A 19545-nucleotide genomic window follows, 5' to 3' on the forward strand; every position below is an offset into this window, starting at 1 on the left:
TCTCTTTCCCCCCCCCCAGGGGGGGGGGGGGGGGGAAGAATAAGCACAGACATGCATACATGCATTACAACCGATTGCCCCCCCTATCCAAAAAAAAAAAAAAAAAAAAAAAAAAGGAAAAAAAAAAAGGAAACAGGCATATAAAATAAAAATAAATGCATTTCAATACCTGAAGCCATTTTTTATTTTATTTTTATTACTTCAGGTTTTTTTTTTTTGTTTGTCTTGTCGTTCGCATATTCATTCACATGCACACACACACACACACACAGAGAGAGAGAGAGAGAGAGAAAACGAAATAAACAACACGCATAAGGACCAGGCATACACGTACATACACAATGCACACAAATGCCCAGATGTGTGGGAATCAACACCTCCACATAAAAAAAAAAAAAAAAGAAGCGGCTCCTCCTTTCCTCCTTTCCTCCTCTCTCTCTCTCTCTCTGCTCCTCACACATGCACTTTTTAACCCTAACCCGCCCAACCATCCCCTCCTTTCACTTCCCTTTTTTTGACTGCAACTGCACCACGGACGTAAAGACTGGGAGAAAAGAAAAAAAAAGAGAAAAGAGAAAAGGAGGGGCGGAAGTTCATTTAAAAAAAAAATGTATTTTATTTTTACCCGCTCGCACTGAGAAAAACAACCAAAAAAAAAAAAAAAAAGAGAGAGAAATAATAATAATAATAAAACAAAAACAAAATAAATGCATGCAACTCGTTTCCGTTTTTTATTTTATTTTGTTGTTTTTGAATGGCTGTAAGTACGTGTGGCTGTGTGTTTTCATTTTTACCCTTTTGTGTGTTTGCTCACGCACAACACCGCTTGACAGAATTGAAAAGAAGAAGGAGAAAAAAAAAAAAAAAAAAAAAAAAAACCGCCCCCACCTCACAGCCCAGCCAGCAACACATACACACATACGCATATATATATATATATGTGTGTGTGCATGTCTCTTGTCCACGTGATACGACAAACAGACAGAAAAGAAAAAAAAACTGTCGGGAAGAAAAAAAAGAGAAAAACTACGGGAAAACACACACACACAAGTAAAGAAGGAAACCACAAATAACACACAACCCTTCGCTTACCTCCAGACCCATCCCCCAACCACACCAATCGGCATCCAAAACACTTGAGTTGCCACTACGCCATCTTCTCGCCATTCCGCTTCTTCGACATTGCGTAAGCACTGGCGGTACCAGACGGCTTCACCTGTTTTTTCAGGTACAGCTTACCGAAGAGCACGGCAAAGAGAAAAAAATAGCTGCCATACATCACAAGGCCCAGACGAATGCTTGTGCGATCCACCTCGCAACCACTCTCACTCAGGTACGAGTGGTAGGCTGTGTACAAAACGATAAGAGTCCCTGCCACCATTTGAAGAAGTTGCATCATTGTAATAAAAGGGGCAATAGGGCGAATAACTTTGCGCATCCCACAGGCACACATAAAGTAATAAAAGTACATGATGGAATGTACGCAGTAATTCATAGTCGCAAACCACAGTCCACTAGGAATAAGCGCGTGTCCGGCATGCCAACAAAAGATGGCAACAGTCAAGTGATGATACCAATGTAAAAAGATCACTGGTTTTTTCTGAAAGACAAGAAAGACCGTGTCGATCATCTCTGGAATCTTAGAAAGAATAAAATAAAAGACCCAAAATGCAAACTCCCCATCGTAGGCAACGCTTGAATCAAAAAAACACGTTGTCCGGTAGAACCCGCGTTCCCAATAAAGAGCGGTCATGTTTTTGACACAGCTGTACGCCCCGCAGATGGAAAAGAGACAAAGGCCAATATTCCAAACGACAAAAGGCAGGCGTAAATTAAAGGGCTCGCGGTTCTTCATAATATGCTCAGGGACCATAAATACAAGAAGAATGTATAAAACACAGCAGTAGACAAGGATGTCAGCCGAATCATCAAACACCACCGTTGCGACTTCTCCTTTAAAGTTACGAGGCACTTCACGAAGCCACTGGATTGTATTTAGAACGAAGTCCATGTTTTTTTTTTTTTTCTTCTTCTTCTTATTATTATTATTGTTGTTTTGTTCTTTTCTAATAAAAATAAAAATAACAAAAATATTTGGTTTATTTGTGAATGTTTCCTTTGATTCCTTAATTCTCTCTTCCCTTTTATTACCCCCTGTCACCCACACACACTTCTCTCCCTCTCCCTCTATTCCTCCTCCTCCTGCTGCTGCTGTTGTTGTTGTTGTTGTGAAGATGTCTTATTAATCTCAGTGTCAATGTGTTTACCTCCTTTTTTTTTTTTTTTCCTTTTGCCTCCTTGGATATCCAAGCAAAAACACACACAATAAATAAGAAATAATAAATAAATTATTATTATTATTATTATTTTTTTTTCAAATTTCCCTTCAGTTGTTGTTTATTTGCAATATAATGTTCTACTTTCTTTTTTCCCTTTTTTTTCTTCTTTCGTCTTCTGAATGCCGTGTGCGGGTGTCTAAGGTGTCGCTGCTTGTTGGTGGGCGAGGTTGCTGGAGATGCTGGCAAAACGGGGGTATTATTATGTATTAATGTAGTAGTAGTAGTGGTTCGGTAAGTAAGCACGTGGGTAAGTAATTAGACAAGTAGGAATGAGAGAGAGAGAAAAAAAAGGAAAATTGTTGGTAATGAGTAAATAGGAAGAAGTGTGGCTGCACAGCAATGCATGCATGCACACACACACACAGACAGACAGACAGAAAGAGAGAGAGAGGCAGGCAGGCAGGCAGGCAGAGAGACAGAGGGAGTGGAGGGAAGAACGAGGGAAGTCAACAACACCAGCAGTGGATCAACCACAAACAAAAAGAGAAAATGTATGTACACACACATATATATATATATAATAAAATAAAATAAAAATTAACTTAATACGTGGTTTTAAAAATAGATGTCATGTATGCATGAATGGTGGAGCTCTCCACATCCCTCGCCGCTTTTCCCCCCGCCCCCGCCCCCGCCCCCGCATTTCACATTTTTTATTTTTGTTTTTATTTTGCTGCCGCCGCGTCACGGTTTCTTCTCCGTCCCCCTTTTTCCCTCTCCTCAACCTCACCCCTTCTTCGTGGCAACAAAACACTCTACAAGAGGGTCGTCGTCCCTTTTTTTTTCTTCTGTGTTACAAGGCTTTAACATTAGCAGAAGTGTAATATATATGTATTTTTTCTTAGGCTTTGTTTGGTTCACTTGATCTTCTTTCTTGTTTCCCTTTTTTTTTTTTTTTTCCATTAGAAAAAAATATTCCCTCCACTGCGTCGTCCATCATCATCGGCCTCAGTTGGTACCGTCGCCCAGGCTCAGTCACGCATGCGTGGCAGCGCCAACAAAAGACTCATGCAAGGGAGACACGCCCTACGCGTTTCGTCGTCGTCGTCGTCGTCCTCGCCGGTGTGACCGTCGGTTTGCGCTGCTCTCCGTGTCCAGGGAGGAACTTCCAACACTCGATGACCGGGAAAGAGACGACGAAGAAGAGAGGGAGGAGGAGGAAGAGGGAGATCGCGGTGATACCGTTCGCGTCTGCTCCTCGTGGACGCCACCGTGACGCCCCTCATCATGTTGCACGCGACTGCGCTTGCGCAAGTACGGCGATCCCTCCACACCACCACTGCTGCTGCCGTGAAGCACGACGGAGCTGATGGGGCTTTGCCCGTCCTGATCGCCGTCATCGCTGCTTTCCCCAGGGGCAGGGCGCGAGCGACGCTGACGACGCGAATGGCAGTGGTGATGTGGCTTATGTATAGGGGCAATCGAGGGGGGCGAAGTCGGCTTCGTGGCAGACGACGGGCCGTGGCGGGGCGATGATTGCGGCATCAACAAAGGGTTTGCACCGTGCCGAGTGGGCGGTGTATTGTGTCTCAGCGTTGGCTTTTCACGTGTTGACGGCTGCTGCTGCGGGTTGTGATTCAGCCGCGGCGAGGGAAGCTCCTTCCTCACGCCTGTCATCAATGCCTCCGCCGCGTGAACTGCCGCACCCGCCTCTCCATTACCCGCAACCACCGTTGCTTCCGTGTGACCGGCGGTGGAGGACCTGTCACGCTTCCGCCGCCGCGCTGTGTACACTGCAACAAACTCCAGGAGGCGGTACAGTCGCTTTCGACATTCCTCGGCGCAAAAAAGGTTAAAGGAGACACAATCCAGGCCCGCTGGCGCCGCTGATGGGGCGTGACCTACCCCGTCTCCCGCATCTCCGCCAAGCCGTCGGGGCGACTGCTGCTGCGCTGCACGGCGTGGCTGCCGATCACGATGTGGCGCGGCGCGGACACGGACGCCTGGGACCAAACGGCTTCTGCCACCCCCTGGATGGCCGGCGAGTCCCAACATGACTTCTTGATACGTCGGGACGGACCTCACCTCTCGACTGCGCAGCGGGGTTTGCCGCGATGCTCCATGCTGCTGCTGTTGTTGTTGTTGTTGTTGCTGCTGTTCCAGTTTCAATGCAGCTGTGGAGGCGGGGAGGAGCATGGGGCTCTCCGGAAGACCACTGCCACCATTCATTTGCGAGAGCGGTGTGTCCTTGAGCCGACGTGTCCCGCCTGCATGCACCGCATCCGACTCCCCCCCATCCTCCTCGCCCAACAAAACATCCACCCATGTTGCAGCGGACCCGCCACTTCTTTGTGCGGAGACCAAAAACGACGAGACGGCACCGAATAAAGGCTGTGAGAGCTGCTGCTCAATGCGCTCCAGCAGCGCCACCAGCGAGGCATACATTGCAATGATACGATTCTCCGAAATCCCAAAGACAAGCGACGGTTTTGGTAAAGAGAAGAGATTCTGCTGCAATTCCCGCCGTAGTCTCACGGCGTACGCGGCGTCGTGCGCGTCCGGTAACGACGTGAAGAGGACCTCTGTCTCGCCCCATCCCAGCAATGTGGTGTGGCCCGCAATCGGGTGAGATGCCATCGCTGTCGCCTCACGCACAGAGGCCAACGCATCGAGACGCGACGCGAGCATCGGAACACGCATGCGCCGTCGCACTCGACCGCATCGATCCAAATGACGCACCGTCACTTGCCAAAGTTCCGCACCCAACGACTGGCACACGCAGTCAATGACACATTTCGCACTCTCTGTCTCAATCTGGGCTACAATTGGGCCGTTGAACTGAACGTCAAGCGACTCCACCTGCTGCTCCTTCGCGCCAATAATGCAGAGCGCAATTTTTCCTGTCTCGGCATCAAAGGTCACCGTCTTTCTCGCCGAGCGGATACCCGTGTAGACGGCAAAGCGCTCCGTCACAAAACTAAGAAAGTACACCCCCTTGAACTGCTGTTTCTCGGAGTCGTCCGCAACGCGTATGGAGTAGTTAAACTGATATTGACGTGACGCATGATGTTTGCGTAGAATGCGCTGCACCACACGTGCCACAGATATTTCCTTCTCACGAGTATTTGCAGCGCGCATGTGCTGCAGGGCAGCCAAAAGAGGCAATCGGTCCTCGGAATGCAGAGCAAAGTAGGCGCTCGTCCAGACAGACATGATGGGCGAGAGTCGCCGAGAGAGCGGCATGAGTGTGTAGTTGCCTGACTGTGCCGCCTGCCGCAACGTGTCAAAGAAGCGCGTTGGGCCACTGTAAAGCCCACTGCTCACCGCCATTTCCGCTAACTCCAGCGCTGGCATCGAGAAGGCACTCGCAAACACATACAGAAGAGCATTTGCACAGGGCGACAACAAGACAGCCTGCATCGTTCCGGCAAAGGGGGATGTTTCAGTGGTGATCGGTGATGTCCACCATGCCGTGTCATCAATGGCAGCTAACGGTGAACTCGTTGTCGCCAAATTATCGGATTCATGACCATTTCCCAGCGACTGTTGAACACCCTGACAAGAATGATGGAAATAATAATAATTACCATCATTCCCATTATTATTATTATTGTTTTTGTTTTTGATATTGCTACTTTTGTGATAGACTTGGCGCTGTGGATATAGGCCATGACGATCCAACCACGCACCGATGCGTTCGGTGTGTTCCACGGAATCACAAGGATGAGAGTCAAATGCACGTGCGAGCTCCAATGCCACAATCATCGCCGTGTGCTCCGGTGAAAGGCCACTCGACACCGCCGTGGAGTAAAGTGAAGAAGAACACCGCCGTCTCTGCCGCAACGTCATCATGTACTCTGCACGTCCTTCTACACGCTGTGGGTGCCACAGCACACTGGGCACGGCAAAGGTCGCCGCTACAGTCATGACATTTTGTAAGTACTGCACCGCCACCTGTGAAGATTCAAAAAAGTCGGATAATGAGACTCCAATGAGTGCCGCGAGAAGCTCCACGTCGACCCACTGCAACTCTTCCCTCTGCTCCTCCCTGCCCACCGCCAACCGTGTGCTCGAGGCGGCGGTGGCATGAGCACTGTGTGGTTGTTGCGACACATCCACACGGCCTGCCAAACGAAACAACGGGAACGGTGCAGGAAAACGATGGAGCACAAGACTCAGGTACAACGCACCACCCTGCAACACTGCAACCGCCGTCGTCGGCAACCCGGGCATGACAAACAACAGCGCCAGGTCATACGCAGCACGCAGCACGGCGGCAAGACTCTCTCCCGCCGGAAGCACCACATCCTTCCCGCGCTCCATCAGCTGCACATGAGAAAGCCATTCGTAGAAAAATGTGTACGATGCAACTGGACCTCCACCGCCGCCGCCGCCGCCTGCAGTGTGGGCACCCCCACCACCCTCCCCGGCTAAATCACCACCATCACTGTCACCATCTTCCTCACCGTCCTCGTTCTCCAAGGCGGGGAGATCTTCTACAATGTCCTTCACAAACGTGGTGCCGGCCCCCGTACCACACTGCCAGCACTTCATTTCACTATCCGCAGAAGGCACCCAGGCATCCTGCATGCCACACTCGGTGCAGCATGGCGGACGGTGGGACCACCACACAAGGTAGAGCATCTTGTCGTAGAGGCGCCATGCGTTTCGCGTCAAGGGATCCTCGAAGACGTCACAAAAGGCCCCACAAGCAAAAGGGTGTTCGGCTACGCTAGCATCAACCTGGTGGACAACGCCGTTGCCACCACTCAACATCCCACCTGAGGAGACAAGCGAGGAGGAGCACGATGAATGCAACACCGACTCCACCAGCTTCCCTAGATCCAGTAACTGACTGCGCTTCAGTGGCGTGAGATGAAGCGCCATCTCCACAAACCCGCCGTTTAGCAGGGAACACTTCAATCAAAAAAATAAAATAAAATAAACACACACAAACACACCAAAATAAGAGAAGGAAAAAATGAGAGGCGGTAGAAACATGTGGGTGTCCATGCAAGAAAAAAAAAAAAAATATGCCTTGAAGTAAACAGAAGTTATTTACCTCCTTTCATTCACACAATTGCGGACCCGCGAGAAGTCAATCAGCAACCCCAGCGGTACAAACACACACGCAAATAAACAGAGTGAGAGCAAAAAAAAAAAAAAAAAAGAAAAAATTATATGTATATATGCACAAACTGAGAGAAGGTAAAAACAAATAAATAAATAAATAAATAGAGGAACTGAAAGGGCAAAAAAATAACAGGAAGTTTTGGGGAAAAACGCATAAATCACATTTATACGTGAAAATAAAATTTTTTTCTTCTTTTTTTTTTTTTTTTCACACTTCTGCATGATCACCACCAAATGCAGCATCATTTATTGGGGGAGACGGCCTTTTCTTCACTTTGGGTGTTACCACCACCACCACTACCCCCAACAACAGCAAAAGAAACAGCAGCAAACCCGCGCCGGTCCCTCCCCTCACCACTCATCGAGATGGGAGCCGAAGCTGAGGAGAATACTGCTGAGGATGAGAGGGAAGTAAGAAATAAAGTACTGCTTTGGTTGCCTCCACACGGAAGTGACGCCGCCGCTGGATCAGCGAGCGATCGGTGTGGCGCGGCAGCCGTTGTCGCCTTTTCTTCCTGTTTCTGGGCGGCAATTCGCTTCGCCCGCTGCACGGCGTTTATCGACGACACCAGCTGCATAAAGGCCTCTCTGACACCACTGCCTTTCAGGGCCGAAGCAGTGATGTGGCGCATGCCCAGCCGGTTAACGATATCATTCGCGGCGCCTTTTGACACAAATTGCGAGCTGTGGAGATCCGTCTTGTTACCCAACACAATGCATACGCAGTCCTCACACGCGTACCGCCGCACATGGGCATACCACATGGAGAGCCGTAAGAGTGTCTCTTCCTGCGTTACGTCGTAGACAAGCAGAGCCCCCACCGCACCTCGGAAGAAGGTTGACCTGATCGCAGCACACCGCTCCTGCCCGGCGGTGTCACACAGCTGTGCAATGACACGCTCCTTCTCACCCACCCGCGCCGCCGGCACCTCCAGCTCAACCGAGGTAAACTCCAAGAAAACGGTGGCCTTTTTTTCAAGGTTAAAACTGCTGTTGGCAAAACGAGAGAGTAAGCTGCTTTTCCCAACCCCAGAGTCACCGACAATGATGACTTTGTACTTGGGAATAGCACAATGCTGGGACGACGTGACAGGTGCATTGGATGCCTCTGGGGACGCAGGTTTAAATCCCCCAGCGACGTCGCCACTGTTAGTACCATTGCCAGAATTACTATCGCACTTACGGTCGTTGGCGACTACGCACTTCACCGTATCAACGCCGTCTTGTGCCTCCGATATTATCATAAAAAACAGAAATCGGTCTCTTCGTCCTTTTTTTTTTTTTTTTTTTTGGGTTTTCAATGACAGATGAAAAAGCAGCGGCAACAGAAGAAGAAGAGATCACATGAGGGGTGTAGGGCGGGGTCAATCTATAAATAACGCATGCTATCCATGTGAAAAACAAAAAAACCAAAGGCGGAAATGCATTTGGTAAAAAGTGACAAATCACTTTCTGCCAATAAACCAACTGCTGTATTCTTCTTTATTCCCTTCCTTTTTTTCGCCCCAACGAGTACGGTGAATATGAATGTACGTATGCATGTATTCTTTTGCAGCAATTACCGCATGAGGTCCAGGAAGGCACTGGCGTTCTCCACCGCTTCCTTATCCCGCTTTCTAAATACGTCAAAGCCATCATCTGCTGTGTACACAGGATTTGTGTGCTTCTCCGGCGCAAAGTCATTCAACAGCATGCCGTTGTATTTATCCAGTTCCCCTGCCACCTGCGGTGCGTACTGAATTTCACGTATGCGAAGAATTGTAGCGGCATGTGGCGCATCCACCCACCGCACACGCCGACGGCCAGGCGTAGCAAAAAGCGACACAATGTTGCGCATCCGCTTCTGCTCCTCCACATCCGCCGTCACGCGCACGCCTGTCAGTAGCGGACGGCCAATCGCCGTGAAGCGGGGGCCACCGACCATCAGCACCTTCTTGAGCGCAATGCAACTCCCAATCTCCGCACGGAGCCGCTGCACCGCGATAACGTCGCCCACAGACACTTTGTACTGCAGGTTGCCACAGTACACAACGGCAAACTTGGGGCCGTTGAGAAGCGACTCAATTGTTTTTGCTAACACCTGGTTAGTGCACTGAACGTGGCTCATCGTTCGCACGGGCTGTTTTGTCACGCCCTCCCCTCCGTTTCTCCTCCTGCGCCCAACGCAGCCTGTCCAAAACAAACACACACACACACGGCCAAATGCGTCACCTCCACGTTCCTTTCAACAGCAAAAAGAAAAACAAAAACCCATTAAAAATGAAAGAAAGAAGAGCCAACAAACAGTCAAACGCAACACACAACAAAAAAGATACAGAATAAAGATGGGTTGCAAAATAATAATAATAATAAAATAAACAAAGACCCTCCCACCGCCTTCCTCGCTCCTGTCAGTGTGACAAGGTACTTTCAATGGCAGAGAATGACTGCAGGTACCAACTCAGTGATCGCGGCTCCAAGGCATCTTCTTCCCCATCCAAACCCCTCGCCGAGCCCACCTCATGATAAGCCTCACTGAACACCGCAGGACGCTTGCTTCCTGCACTTGGCGAGGAACCTGCAGTGACACCTCCCAACAGGGAGTATTCCCGCATGCTGGTTTCACACGCACGATTGGGGGAGGCATAGAAGGAATTCACCACCGAAGAAGCCACATTGGCGGTTCGTGCGGGCAACGTATTCAATACCCCGAATTCTTGCGAAATGAGTGGTGGTGATGGCGGGGGCGCCATCCCCAGTTCTCGCTGGGCCTTTAGCAGTGCGTTTAGTTGAGCCACCGCCTCCTCCAGCGTTGCACACCGGACTTTATTTTGACGCAAGGCCTCCTCCAGCTTCGCAATGCGTCGCTTCTTTTGTTGCAATTCATGAAGAAGTCCACGGGGTTCATGCGTCTCTATTCTCTGCGGCGAACGCTCCTCACGTGAGGTCAACTCGCGTTCCGTTTTTGGCTGGCGATAAAGATGATGAGGTGATTTATCGTTCCAGTGCTCAACAATGAGCTCGCACCGTTGCGCCATGGCCTGTTCCCATGTGTCAAGTGATATCCCGTAGAGTGTGACCAGCTGCTCTAGGCGTCGAAGGAGCTCTGAAACGCGTTTCTCCGCAGTTGATTGGGCGACACGATTCCTCTCCATCTGCATTGCCGTTTGTTTTATCTCCTCTGCTGCCTGTTGAGTAACATCTGCTTGCCCCTGGAGAGTTTCCTCGAGGTATCGCACTTCCGCCTGCGACTGTTTTAGCCTTGCACTCAGAACAGCGTTTTCTTCACAGAGGCCCATGACAAGTGAACTCCACTGCCACAGAATAAATGCGCATCGCTTCAGCATTGTGTCTTCCCACACATTAAATAATGCCATGTATGCACTCTCCATACGATGAAGACGACACCACAGGTCTTCTTTCTGCAATGCGAGCTCATTACGATCGAGCCGTAAGGCCCCTTCTCTTTCCAGCATGACTGCAAGGGCTTCCTGCAGACGATTCACTTCCTCTACCATCTGCGCCCGTTCTTTCGATTTAAGAAGGGTGGCGGTGGCATCGGCCCGTTTCTGCAGCTCCTCCTTGTAAACTTGTTCTCTCGCATCTTCAATTTCCCTTTGCAACGCCACAATGTGTCGTTCCGCCACGTTCTTCATACGCTCGCGCGCAGCTACTTGCACCTGCATCATGAGGCTTCGGAGCCGCATTTTTCCAGAGCGAAGAGCTTCCTCTGGAGTCTTCAAGCAGATGGATATCGTCTCGTGTTTGCCATTCACACGCTTCTCGTCCTCCTCTTTTCCACCATTCTCGCCACCATTCACGGCGAAAGTGTATATACCTTCGTCACCAGTAAAAATATTCTCTGCTTCTTCCGCGGAGTTGGCCATCATTTCCAACCACGACTGCGCCCAACGCTCCACCTCCTTTTGACATCTCCGGTATTCATTCTCTGCTAGATGCTTCTCATTTGTGGCTGCGCAGAGCCGCTGCAGGAGTGCCTCTCGTTCCGCACACCACTGCTCCTTTTCCATCTCCTGTTTGCAGTTTGCATCGGCAATTGCGGCATTCCTCTCATCTAATTCTCTCTTCACTGCCTCATACCGCCCTGACAGTTGGGTGAGGGCTTCCACAGCCTCCTGCCGTTGGCGTTGAAGATCGGCGATGGCATCGACGGCGGAGTTAACGCCGAGATCCGGCACGGGGGGAAGCGGCACTGCTGCCGTCCATGTGGAAAAGGGCCTTCGTTGCTGCCGACGTTTTCCCTCAGCGCCATGTTGCTGTCGCTTATGCAACTGCATGTGGTCCGTGGAAGGCACAGCATCGGTGCACTGCGATGCACATGCAATTTGAGTGAGCTCCCGCGAAGGTGATTTCGAGAAATCTTTGATCAGAAGCGTTTGGCTTTCATCACTCCGACAAACGCCATGGCACGAAATCTCACGCCCTGCGGCAGACTTCTTCGGAGTAGACTCCAAACTCACTGCAGAGATGTCCCCACTCGCTGCGTCGCCCACAGACGTATTTAGAGACCGACCAGTACGTCGGACAGGCGTCATGGTACGCGTGGCTTGCTGCGAAACGGAAAGGAACGACTGACGCGAATCGTTGAGACTAACGCTGCTACACTCGGCACTCGCAGTGCTCAGGTTACGAAGAGCCCCGTGGGCATCCTCGTAGAGACAGAGCAGCGTATTGTAACTGACCTCCAGCTGCTGGTGTGCTTCGCGAAGCATTCGTTTTAAAAGTGCTACCTGCTCACATGGCAACGGTGATGGGCCCCGTGTTTCCTCTGCTGGAACGTCGTTCTTAGCATCACTCAACGGCCCCGTCATTTCCCTTTCGGTTGCAGCAGAATTTTCACAGACAACATTCTTCGATGGCGTCGTCACAAGGGCATCCATTTCCATCTCGCGATCATGTTTCCACGGGTACTGCGGTGGTGAGTCCGGCATAGGCGTAATTTCACCCGTCGCAAATCCGTGCTTTAGCCGGAACCTTAACTCACGTGTGAAGCTTCTGTGTGTCTCTTCATACCCAACACATGTCTTCACCAGCGTCTGCAAACACTTACATGATTCATTGAGTTGTGTACGAAGGATATCGCTACGCCGCTTGGCTTCTTGCGCCACACACCGTTGATGCGCCAGTTGAGCTTCCGCCCGCTTACACCGCCGCTGAAGCTGGATGCAGTTATCCTCCATGAGACGCAGTGCCTCTCGCGCCTCTGACTCGCCAATTTCCTTCGCACGAAAGACCGACTCCCGCTCTCGCGCAATCGCCTGCAAGGCGGGAAGAAGGAAATTCTTTACGTGCTCCGAAAACACAACGGCTTTGGCCATGGGGACCCAGGTTGAAATAATGGGACTCTCCATCATGCGATAAGGCGGACCGTTTCGACGACCGCTTGCGTTATTGTTCTCGGCTCCCTCCTCTACCCCATAGTGGGGCAGAAGCAGGATCGTGAGAAACCGTTCTATCCAATGAGTGCAGTCTTCGATGACACAAGCGAGAGAGACATTTTCCGGCCTTTTTTCGCCCCCAGTTGGACCCCACACGGACGTTATCCCAAGAGATGACCGTTTCAACAATTGCACGGCAGAATAAGTTGTGAAGGTCGAAATGCGTTCTTTGAGCGATTCTGACGCCAAATGACATGCCCGCTGCAACTCTTCTTTAGTAATGTGATAGCGACAACCGCAGTACTCATCCAAAAGCACGTCATGTCGCGGAGTGAGTTGGCCACTAAACAAGCAAGGAGCTACATCCGTGTCAAAGGCCAACAACGACAACTGATTGGCGACATGCAGCACATCCTCTAGAGTGAAGTGTCGCGGAACAGCGGTCACTGTGCCAATGTCATCTCCCCGAACTGACAAGGGTGGTAGTGGCTCCATGGCGTACATGGCTAGAAGGACACCTTCCGCAGTGGCTACAAACAGCTCCACTGCCGCAACGATGGCGTCGTTCATCCTTCCCTCTATAGGAGAAGATAAAGTCTTACCATGCGCACCCTTCGTGAGAAACCACATGTGCCCTAAAAGCATGGACCAGTGAAACGGATTTCGAGAACATTTTGACTCCTGCATTTCTTTCATCCGTAACAAGTGAGAGAACACTGCCTGAAGGTCACCAACGCAATGCGACCTTGCAGGGAACTGCTTCATACTGCATGGGGCTTCTCCCAAAACAGTATAAAAGAAAAAGGGACATTCCGCTGGCCGAGCGCCACATCCAACTCTGACGTGCCTCGGCCCTGGGGCTGTAATTACTGCGTGATACACGTCATCTATCATAGAAGCGACATGGTTGATGGTAGTTGAGCAACCCACGGCGTAAACAAAATCAGTTACCGACACGAGTGTTTGCCACATGGGGGACATCTGAGTCTTCTCAAAGTTCAGCTTGTCCATCCCCAGTTCGAGTAACATCACGCTCAAAGACAGCTCGGTTTTTTCGTCCTCATTTTCTTCATTCCCCAAATTGCCTCTCACCGAGTCCTCGCCACTCTCACAGGAGGTGGTTGTTAGTCCCGCCGTGACAAGAGGACGCACGGAGAGAACACTGGGGGTCGACCCCGCAGTCAGTTCGCGGCAAACAAGCCCTACCAGGAATGGCTCATTGCCGCCAAAGGCCACACTCTGGGTCGAACGTCCCCTTGTTGAGTCTGTCATAATTGTGAGCAAGCGCTTCATGTCCACTGTTTCTTCCTCGTCGGTTTCCTTTCTTCGCCCCTGAACATCTATCAATCCACTTGATTTTGCGGTAGGCTTTTTGGTTCTGAATTCACTCTCATGGCGCTGCTGCAAGAATCGACGCAATTCGCGTACCCTGGTGTGAACTCGTTCCATATCTAGCATCTCCCCATCCGACATAACACCCTTTTGGTTGGTGTCCCTGCCTCCCCTACGGCCAAAAGTCCTCCAAAAGGACCCACGAACAACGGTTTCCACAAAGGCATTATTAAGAGAAAAGGAATCTTCTCTCGTCTGCTGGCCGGGAGAAACGCATTTAACCTCACAGCTACCACCAACCTCAGTAACGCCAAGAAGATCAGATGTACTGGGGGCGTTCATATTGGAAGGTGAGGCATCCTCAATGCATGAACGGAGGGAGGCTATAAGAGACAATTTTTCCCTTTTGTTCCATGCAGACAGGTGACACACCAAAGCGTTCTCCGTGGCGTTTGCCCTAGCCGACAAAGAGCTTTTTGCACGCACCACAGAAGAAAGAAGTGGTTCCAGAGAAATCAAAAGCGATGGGGCTCCTTGTTCAGGGTGCGCTGAGGACTCCACGCAAAGATCGCCATCTTTAAAAATACAAAATGGAATGGTCGTCCCTGCCATCGTATATGTATATACGACAAAACCCACGGGGTACTATGTGCGGTTTTAGTTTAATAGATCGTCTTTGCATGACATTTCAAGACGTCAGTTGTGTTGTGAGAAGAAAGAAAAAGAAGAAGAGAAACAAACATGAAAGAAGAGAAAAAAGATTTATGGCTATTACGACACCAATCTTCACTAAAAGGGAAAATATCGGTCAGCTCCTGATTATCCCTCGTTTTACAAAACACACATTAATAGAATGCATCAGATTACAAGGGCTTTCTCACATTCGGCCTCCTTCATCCGGGACGCTAGACGATGGTACAGTATACAACTCTCCTCCCGTATACTGTAACAGCCGGCCACCTCAACATATTGCCAGGGTCTATTAATCCCTCTGCTGGGGAGGAAGCAAAAGGGCCGGAAGGGCAAAAGATGGAGCCACTTATCAACGCTACCGGAGAAGCGGGGTTTTTAACCGCTACCTAATTCCGTCGATGATTAACAGCGCTACACACAGTGTAGATATACGTGTTGGTAAGAGTAGAATAAAAAAAATAATCTTCTCCCTCGCTCCTCATATTAGATCCACAGACCTACCACTCCAAAAGGCAATTCCCTCCCAAATTCTTTGACAGTGGGTTCCAGGGCCTCCCCTCAGGGTCTAAACAAACAATAATAATAATAATAATAATAATAATAATAATAATAATAATAATAATAATAATAATAATAATAATAATAATAATAATAATAATAATAATAATAATAATAATAATAGAAGCGGAAATCCGGACAATTTCTTGAGTTCAAATAATTTTAGTTGCTTGGAAGGGCATTGTTTTTGCTTGGTGGCTTGTATACACCAGCCAACGGCCTGTCCGTGGGTGGCTTGTATGCTCCAGCCGATGGCCTGTCTGTGGGTGGCTTGTACGCACCGGCCGATGGCCTGTCTGTGGGTGGCTTGTATGCTTCAGCCGAAGACTTGTCCGTGGGCGAAATCGGTGTTCCCTCAGTTTTGTTAGTTGATGGCACCTCTGCATTCATAGACGGCTTTTCCGTGGGTGGCCTGTATGCTCCAGCCGATGTCCTGTCTGTGGGTGGCTTGTACGCACCGGCCGATGTCCTGTCTGTGGGTGGCTTGTATGCTCCAGCCGATGGCCTGTCTGTGGGTGGCTTGTACGCACCAGCCGATGGCCTGTCCGTGGGTGGCTTGTATGCTCCAGCCGATGGCCTGTCTGTGGGTGGCTTGTATGCTTCAGCCGAAGACTTGTCCGTGGGCGAAATCGGTGTTCCCTCAGTTTTGTTAGTTGATGGCACCTCTGCATTCATAGACGGCTTTTCCGTGGGTGGCTTGTACGCACCAGCCGATGGCCTGTCTGTGGGTGGCTTGTACGCACCGGCCGATGGCCTGTCCGTGGGTGGCTTGTACGCACCAGCCGATGGCCTGTCCGTGGGTGGCTTGTATGCTCCAGCCGATGGCCTGTCTGTGGGTGGCTTGTATGCTTCAGCCGAAGACTTGTCCGTGGGCGAAATCGGTGTTCCCTCAGTTTTGTTAGTTGATGGCACCTCTGCATTCATAGACGGCTTTTCCGTGGGTGGCTTGTACGCACCAGCCGATGGCCTATCCGTGGGTGGCTTGTACGCACCAGCCGATGGCCTGTCCGTGGGTGGCTTGTATGCTCCAGCCGATGGCCTGTCTGTGGGTGGCTTGTACGCACCGGCCGATGGCCTGTCTGTGGGTGGCTTGTATGCTTCAGCCGAAGACTTGTCCGTGGGCGAAATCGGTGTTCCCTCAGTTTTGTTAGTTGATGGCACCTCTGCATTCATAGACGGCTTTTCCGTGGGTGGCTTGTACGCACCAGCCGATGGCCTGTCTGTGGGTGGCTTGTACGCACCGGCCGATTTCCTGTCTGTGGGTGGCTTGTACGCACCGGCCGATGGCCTGTCTGTGGGTGGCTTGTATGCTCCAGCCGAAGACTTTTCCGTGGGCGAAATCGGTGTTCCCTCAGTTTTGTTAGTTGATGGCACGTCTGCATTCATAGACGGCTTTTCCGTGGGTGGCTGGTAGACGCCACTAGAAACAGCTGTTTTGGCGCCAGCCGTTTCCAACGGAGACGCCGGGGAAGACTCCGTCTTTTTGGCATTCCCACTCACAACTTCTTCCAGTGTTGGCAAGTCGGCAGAGCTGAGGTTTGCACCGCGCCCCAGCGGTCCCGTTGACTCGTCCTTCCCACGAGCCACAAATCTTCGCGGTCCGGATTTTTCGGCTGCCTTTGCCAGCAAGTCCCCCACGGAGGCAGACGCCGGCTTCACGTCATCCCACCCCTTCACCTTCTTTTCGGATGTCTTGACCACCTGCATAACTACTTCCGTGTGATCCCCATCGTCCTCCTCGAGGGCATCAGTGGCGACTGCCTCCACGGGGGCGCTGCTTGATAAAGTGACGACTCCCGAAACGCGATTGTCGATGGGGGACGCGACGGTCCCCTCATTGCTCGGGACGTGGCCGCTTCCCGCTCTCGTCACCTCCGGCGTGATGGATGGGGCGCTATCCAGTCCGCCAAAGACGTCTAATCCTAGCTCCGCCCGCTCCTTCTCCGAAAGCTCGCCCGTCTTGGCCTTCTTTTTTCCCCCCGCGAGCTTCTTGCTCTTTTTATTCAGGAATGCATCTAGATCCATCCCTTCCCTTCGTTTCGTTTCTCTTTTTTTTTTTACCCTTTACTCACTTCATTGCGCATGCATACAGTTGGAAGATATTGTGTTGTATTTCACATGCACATCTCCCTAGCGGAAAGCAGGGACGCACAGATATTCTCATACCCCCCTCGTCACACACACACATAAACACACAAATAAATACATACATGCCACCCATCACTCCTTAGAAAGAGTGTGCGCAGCTAAAACAGCAAACAGACAAAGAAAAAACATGCGCCTAACCAAATTATTCTCCCCTTTTCCCAGAGGGAAAGAGGAGGAGGAGGAGGAGGAGTGACCGTCGGAAGGTCACAGTTTGGCTCACTGTACCCGAAAATTCCCCACAATTCAGCGGATATTCGACCAACACCCGAACACCGGTAAAAAGCAACCAAACGAACTCAAAAGGCATTTTATGATAACCGGGCTAATCATGAAATGACGAATTCCCCTGACGCAGCCGACCACCTCAACTTGGAGAACTGCAGGGAAGATTGGGACGGGCAGGCTGAGACGAGGAAGAAAAACAACAAAAACAATAAACAACCCTCGCTGCCTTTCGGCACGCACGATTGAAAAAACAACAACAACACACACACATCAAATTCAGAAGTAACAAAGCCAACTCATGTAAACAGGCTGCTCTCCCTCTCTGTTCTCTCTCTCTCTCTCTGGTTGACGGCGCCTCATCCAGAAGCAAATTCCCTCCGCAAATTTTTTCATAGAAACTGGTATCAATTGGTGTATTTTGCCATCCATGCCTGCCCTACAAACGCGGTATCAAATGCAGGCCGCGTGGGACACACCGTCTTGGCTCTCTCTGCCAGGGAACGTGTGCGACCCATCACTGCAGCTTAAACAGAGGCCACCACTACCGCAAATGGTGGCAACGGCGATTAGAATAAGAATCCCCATAAGAACAGCCATTACGCTGCCATCATCTTCCATAGGAGTCATCTTGTTGGGCTGCTGCGACTTAACGACAACGATGCCTGAACATTTTGGCATTCTATTTAGACTGAATAGTGGAAAGAAACAAAACTCTTCTTTTCAGTTTTCCCAAGTGCGTGTTTCTTCCCTTTTTCTTTCCCCAGACTACAAGTTCAGTAACATATGTATATGTATATATTACTGCAGTATGAAGGAAATGGGAAAGCAGGAAAAAATATCCACAAACAATCCAAAAGGAGGCAGGGGGCGGCGGAGGATGTGAGGCCACAACATTTGATTTTGTGGGTACGAGTCATCCCACCGTACTTTGGTCTCGTTCCTCATTTCATTTTCAAGTGCCACTGCCATTTTAATGGACAACAATGGGAGGAATGATTCCTTCCATCCTCCACAAACACACACACACACACACACACACAGAGTGAGAAACAGTGAGAGGGAGAGACAAACGGTAAAATACAGAAATCACATTTGGCATACCCACACACTCAGACACCCACACGCCCAGTCACCTCCCAGAGAAACCAGCAAGCAAGTCCCGAAAACAAGAAACACAAGCCAAACTGCACTCACGGCAAAAAGCAGCGATAAATACACACATGCACACATATTGTACCAGCCTTTCCTCTCAACTCGTAATATAAAAACAACAACAACAACAACAATAACAATAACAACAACAACGGAAGAGGATTTCAGGAGAAGCTCTTCATTGGTACCCTTATCTGTATATGTATGTATTGTGTACTTATATAGTTCTTGAATCATTTCCCTCTTTCTGTGTGTTCTTTTGGGTTCTAACACCCCTGTACATCGCATTGCGAGAGCCCACCAACACATCAACACTATTTTCTACAACAGCATCGTGCCATGGGTACTTAAAATACATGCACATCATCCAGTGACGATGAATCATTTCTTTCGCTTCATATTCAGAAGCGCTTTGCTTCCCCCAACAACAGGTGAGACATTTTTCTGGGTCTCTACTTCAAAATTCCCTTCAGTATCCGTAAATAAAGTTACACTTTCATCTGTTCCTGGTGAACTCTTTGCGTGGGATTTTGAGGGAGTTCTCATTTGATGCCCCGTCCGCTTGCACCACCTTCGTGTAGGTTGTGTGGCTCTGGCCAACGCACGTATTTGCTGGTGCACAAGACGCATTTGGCCCCCGGCAATCT

At 50.1% G+C, this 19545-nt stretch overlaps 7 protein-coding genes across 7 annotated transcripts, besides 41 other annotated features; all 7 read right to left on the reverse strand.

Moving 5' to 3' along the window:
- Window positions 1–4465: a sequence feature (heterozygous, Esmeraldo-like haplotype).
- Window positions 8–35: a sequence feature (GC_rich).
- Window positions 90–133: a microsatellite.
- Window positions 178–199: a sequence feature (AT_rich).
- Window positions 246–271: a microsatellite.
- Window positions 271–291: a microsatellite.
- Window positions 550–582: a sequence feature (A-rich).
- Window positions 596–624: a sequence feature (AT_rich).
- Window positions 650–708: a sequence feature (A-rich).
- Window positions 839–878: a microsatellite.
- Window positions 1148–2011, reverse strand: Tc00.1047053510989.10 (fatty acid elongase, putative; the record flags this gene model as incomplete). The annotated part of the gene is made up of 1 exon (XM_804551.1): window positions 1148–2011. The coding sequence occupies one exon, from the start codon at window positions 2009–2011 to the stop codon at window positions 1148–1150; it is 864 nt and encodes a 287-aa protein (XP_809644.1).
- Window positions 2013–2068: a sequence feature (T-rich).
- Window positions 2069–2096: a sequence feature (AT_rich).
- Window positions 2204–2230: a microsatellite.
- Window positions 2348–2368: a microsatellite.
- Window positions 2690–2728: a microsatellite.
- Window positions 2729–2750: a microsatellite.
- Window positions 2751–2783: a microsatellite.
- Window positions 2845–2880: a sequence feature (AT_rich).
- Window positions 2956–2980: a microsatellite.
- Tc00.1047053510989.20 (hypothetical protein, conserved) lies at window positions 3366–7166 on the reverse strand (the record flags this gene model as incomplete). Its single annotated transcript, XM_804552.1, has 1 exon — window positions 3366–7166. The coding sequence occupies one exon, from the start codon at window positions 7164–7166 to the stop codon at window positions 3366–3368; it is 3801 nt and encodes a 1266-aa protein (XP_809645.1).
- Window positions 3375–3401: a microsatellite.
- Window positions 3464–3509: a sequence feature (GA-rich).
- Window positions 4402–4438: a microsatellite.
- Window positions 4466–5476: a sequence feature (areas merged during assembly that could not be assigned to a particular haplotype. This can correspond to areas where the two haplotypes were merged or to regions with more than two copies in the genome that were merged during assembly.).
- Window positions 5477–6258: a sequence feature (heterozygous, Esmeraldo-like haplotype).
- Window positions 5853–5923: a microsatellite.
- Window positions 6259–6635: a sequence feature (areas merged during assembly that could not be assigned to a particular haplotype. This can correspond to areas where the two haplotypes were merged or to regions with more than two copies in the genome that were merged during assembly.).
- Window positions 6636–7262: a sequence feature (heterozygous, non-Esmeraldo-like haplotype).
- Window positions 7205–7225: a sequence feature (AT_rich).
- Window positions 7263–7815: a sequence feature (haploid, Esmeraldo-like haplotype).
- Window positions 7432–7456: a microsatellite.
- Window positions 7492–7516: a microsatellite.
- Window positions 7595–7621: a microsatellite.
- On the reverse strand, window positions 7655–8656 carry Tc00.1047053510989.30 (guanin nucleotide-binding protein, putative; the record flags this gene model as incomplete). Its single annotated transcript, XM_804553.1, has 1 exon — window positions 7655–8656. One exon carries the CDS (start codon window positions 8654–8656, stop codon window positions 7655–7657), a length of 1002 nt encoding a protein of 333 aa, XP_809646.1.
- Window positions 7816–19545: a sequence feature (heterozygous, Esmeraldo-like haplotype).
- Window positions 8684–8703: a microsatellite.
- Window positions 8971–9519, reverse strand: Tc00.1047053510989.40 (hypothetical protein, conserved; the record flags this gene model as incomplete). The annotated part of the gene is made up of 1 exon (XM_804554.1): window positions 8971–9519. The coding sequence occupies one exon, from the start codon at window positions 9517–9519 to the stop codon at window positions 8971–8973; it is 549 nt and encodes a 182-aa protein (XP_809647.1).
- Window positions 9746–9770: a sequence feature (AT_rich).
- Window positions 9803–14734, reverse strand: Tc00.1047053510989.50 (hypothetical protein, conserved; the record flags this gene model as incomplete). The annotated part of the gene is made up of 1 exon (XM_804555.1): window positions 9803–14734. One exon carries the CDS (start codon window positions 14732–14734, stop codon window positions 9803–9805), a length of 4932 nt encoding a protein of 1643 aa, XP_809648.1.
- Window positions 14832–14883: a sequence feature (A-rich).
- Window positions 15388–15496: a microsatellite.
- On the reverse strand, window positions 15536–17398 carry Tc00.1047053510989.60 (hypothetical protein, conserved; the record flags this gene model as incomplete). The annotated part of the gene is made up of 1 exon (XM_804556.1): window positions 15536–17398. One exon carries the CDS (start codon window positions 17396–17398, stop codon window positions 15536–15538), a length of 1863 nt encoding a protein of 620 aa, XP_809649.1.
- Window positions 17691–17711: a microsatellite.
- Window positions 18059–18089: a microsatellite.
- Window positions 18757–18786: a microsatellite.
- Window positions 19013–19051: a microsatellite.
- Window positions 19280–19545, reverse strand: Tc00.1047053510989.69 (hypothetical protein, conserved; the record flags this gene model as incomplete). The annotated part of the gene is made up of 1 exon (XM_804557.1): window positions 19280–19545. A coding segment is annotated over one exon (266 nt), but the record flags the coding sequence as incomplete, so codon positions are not given.

Source organism: Trypanosoma cruzi, genomic scaffold, assembly GCF_000209065.1.
Source record: "Trypanosoma cruzi strain CL Brener 1047053517009 genomic scaffold, whole genome shotgun sequence".
In the NCBI taxonomy this organism is placed as follows: Eukaryota; Euglenozoa; class Kinetoplastea; order Trypanosomatida; family Trypanosomatidae; genus Trypanosoma; species Trypanosoma cruzi.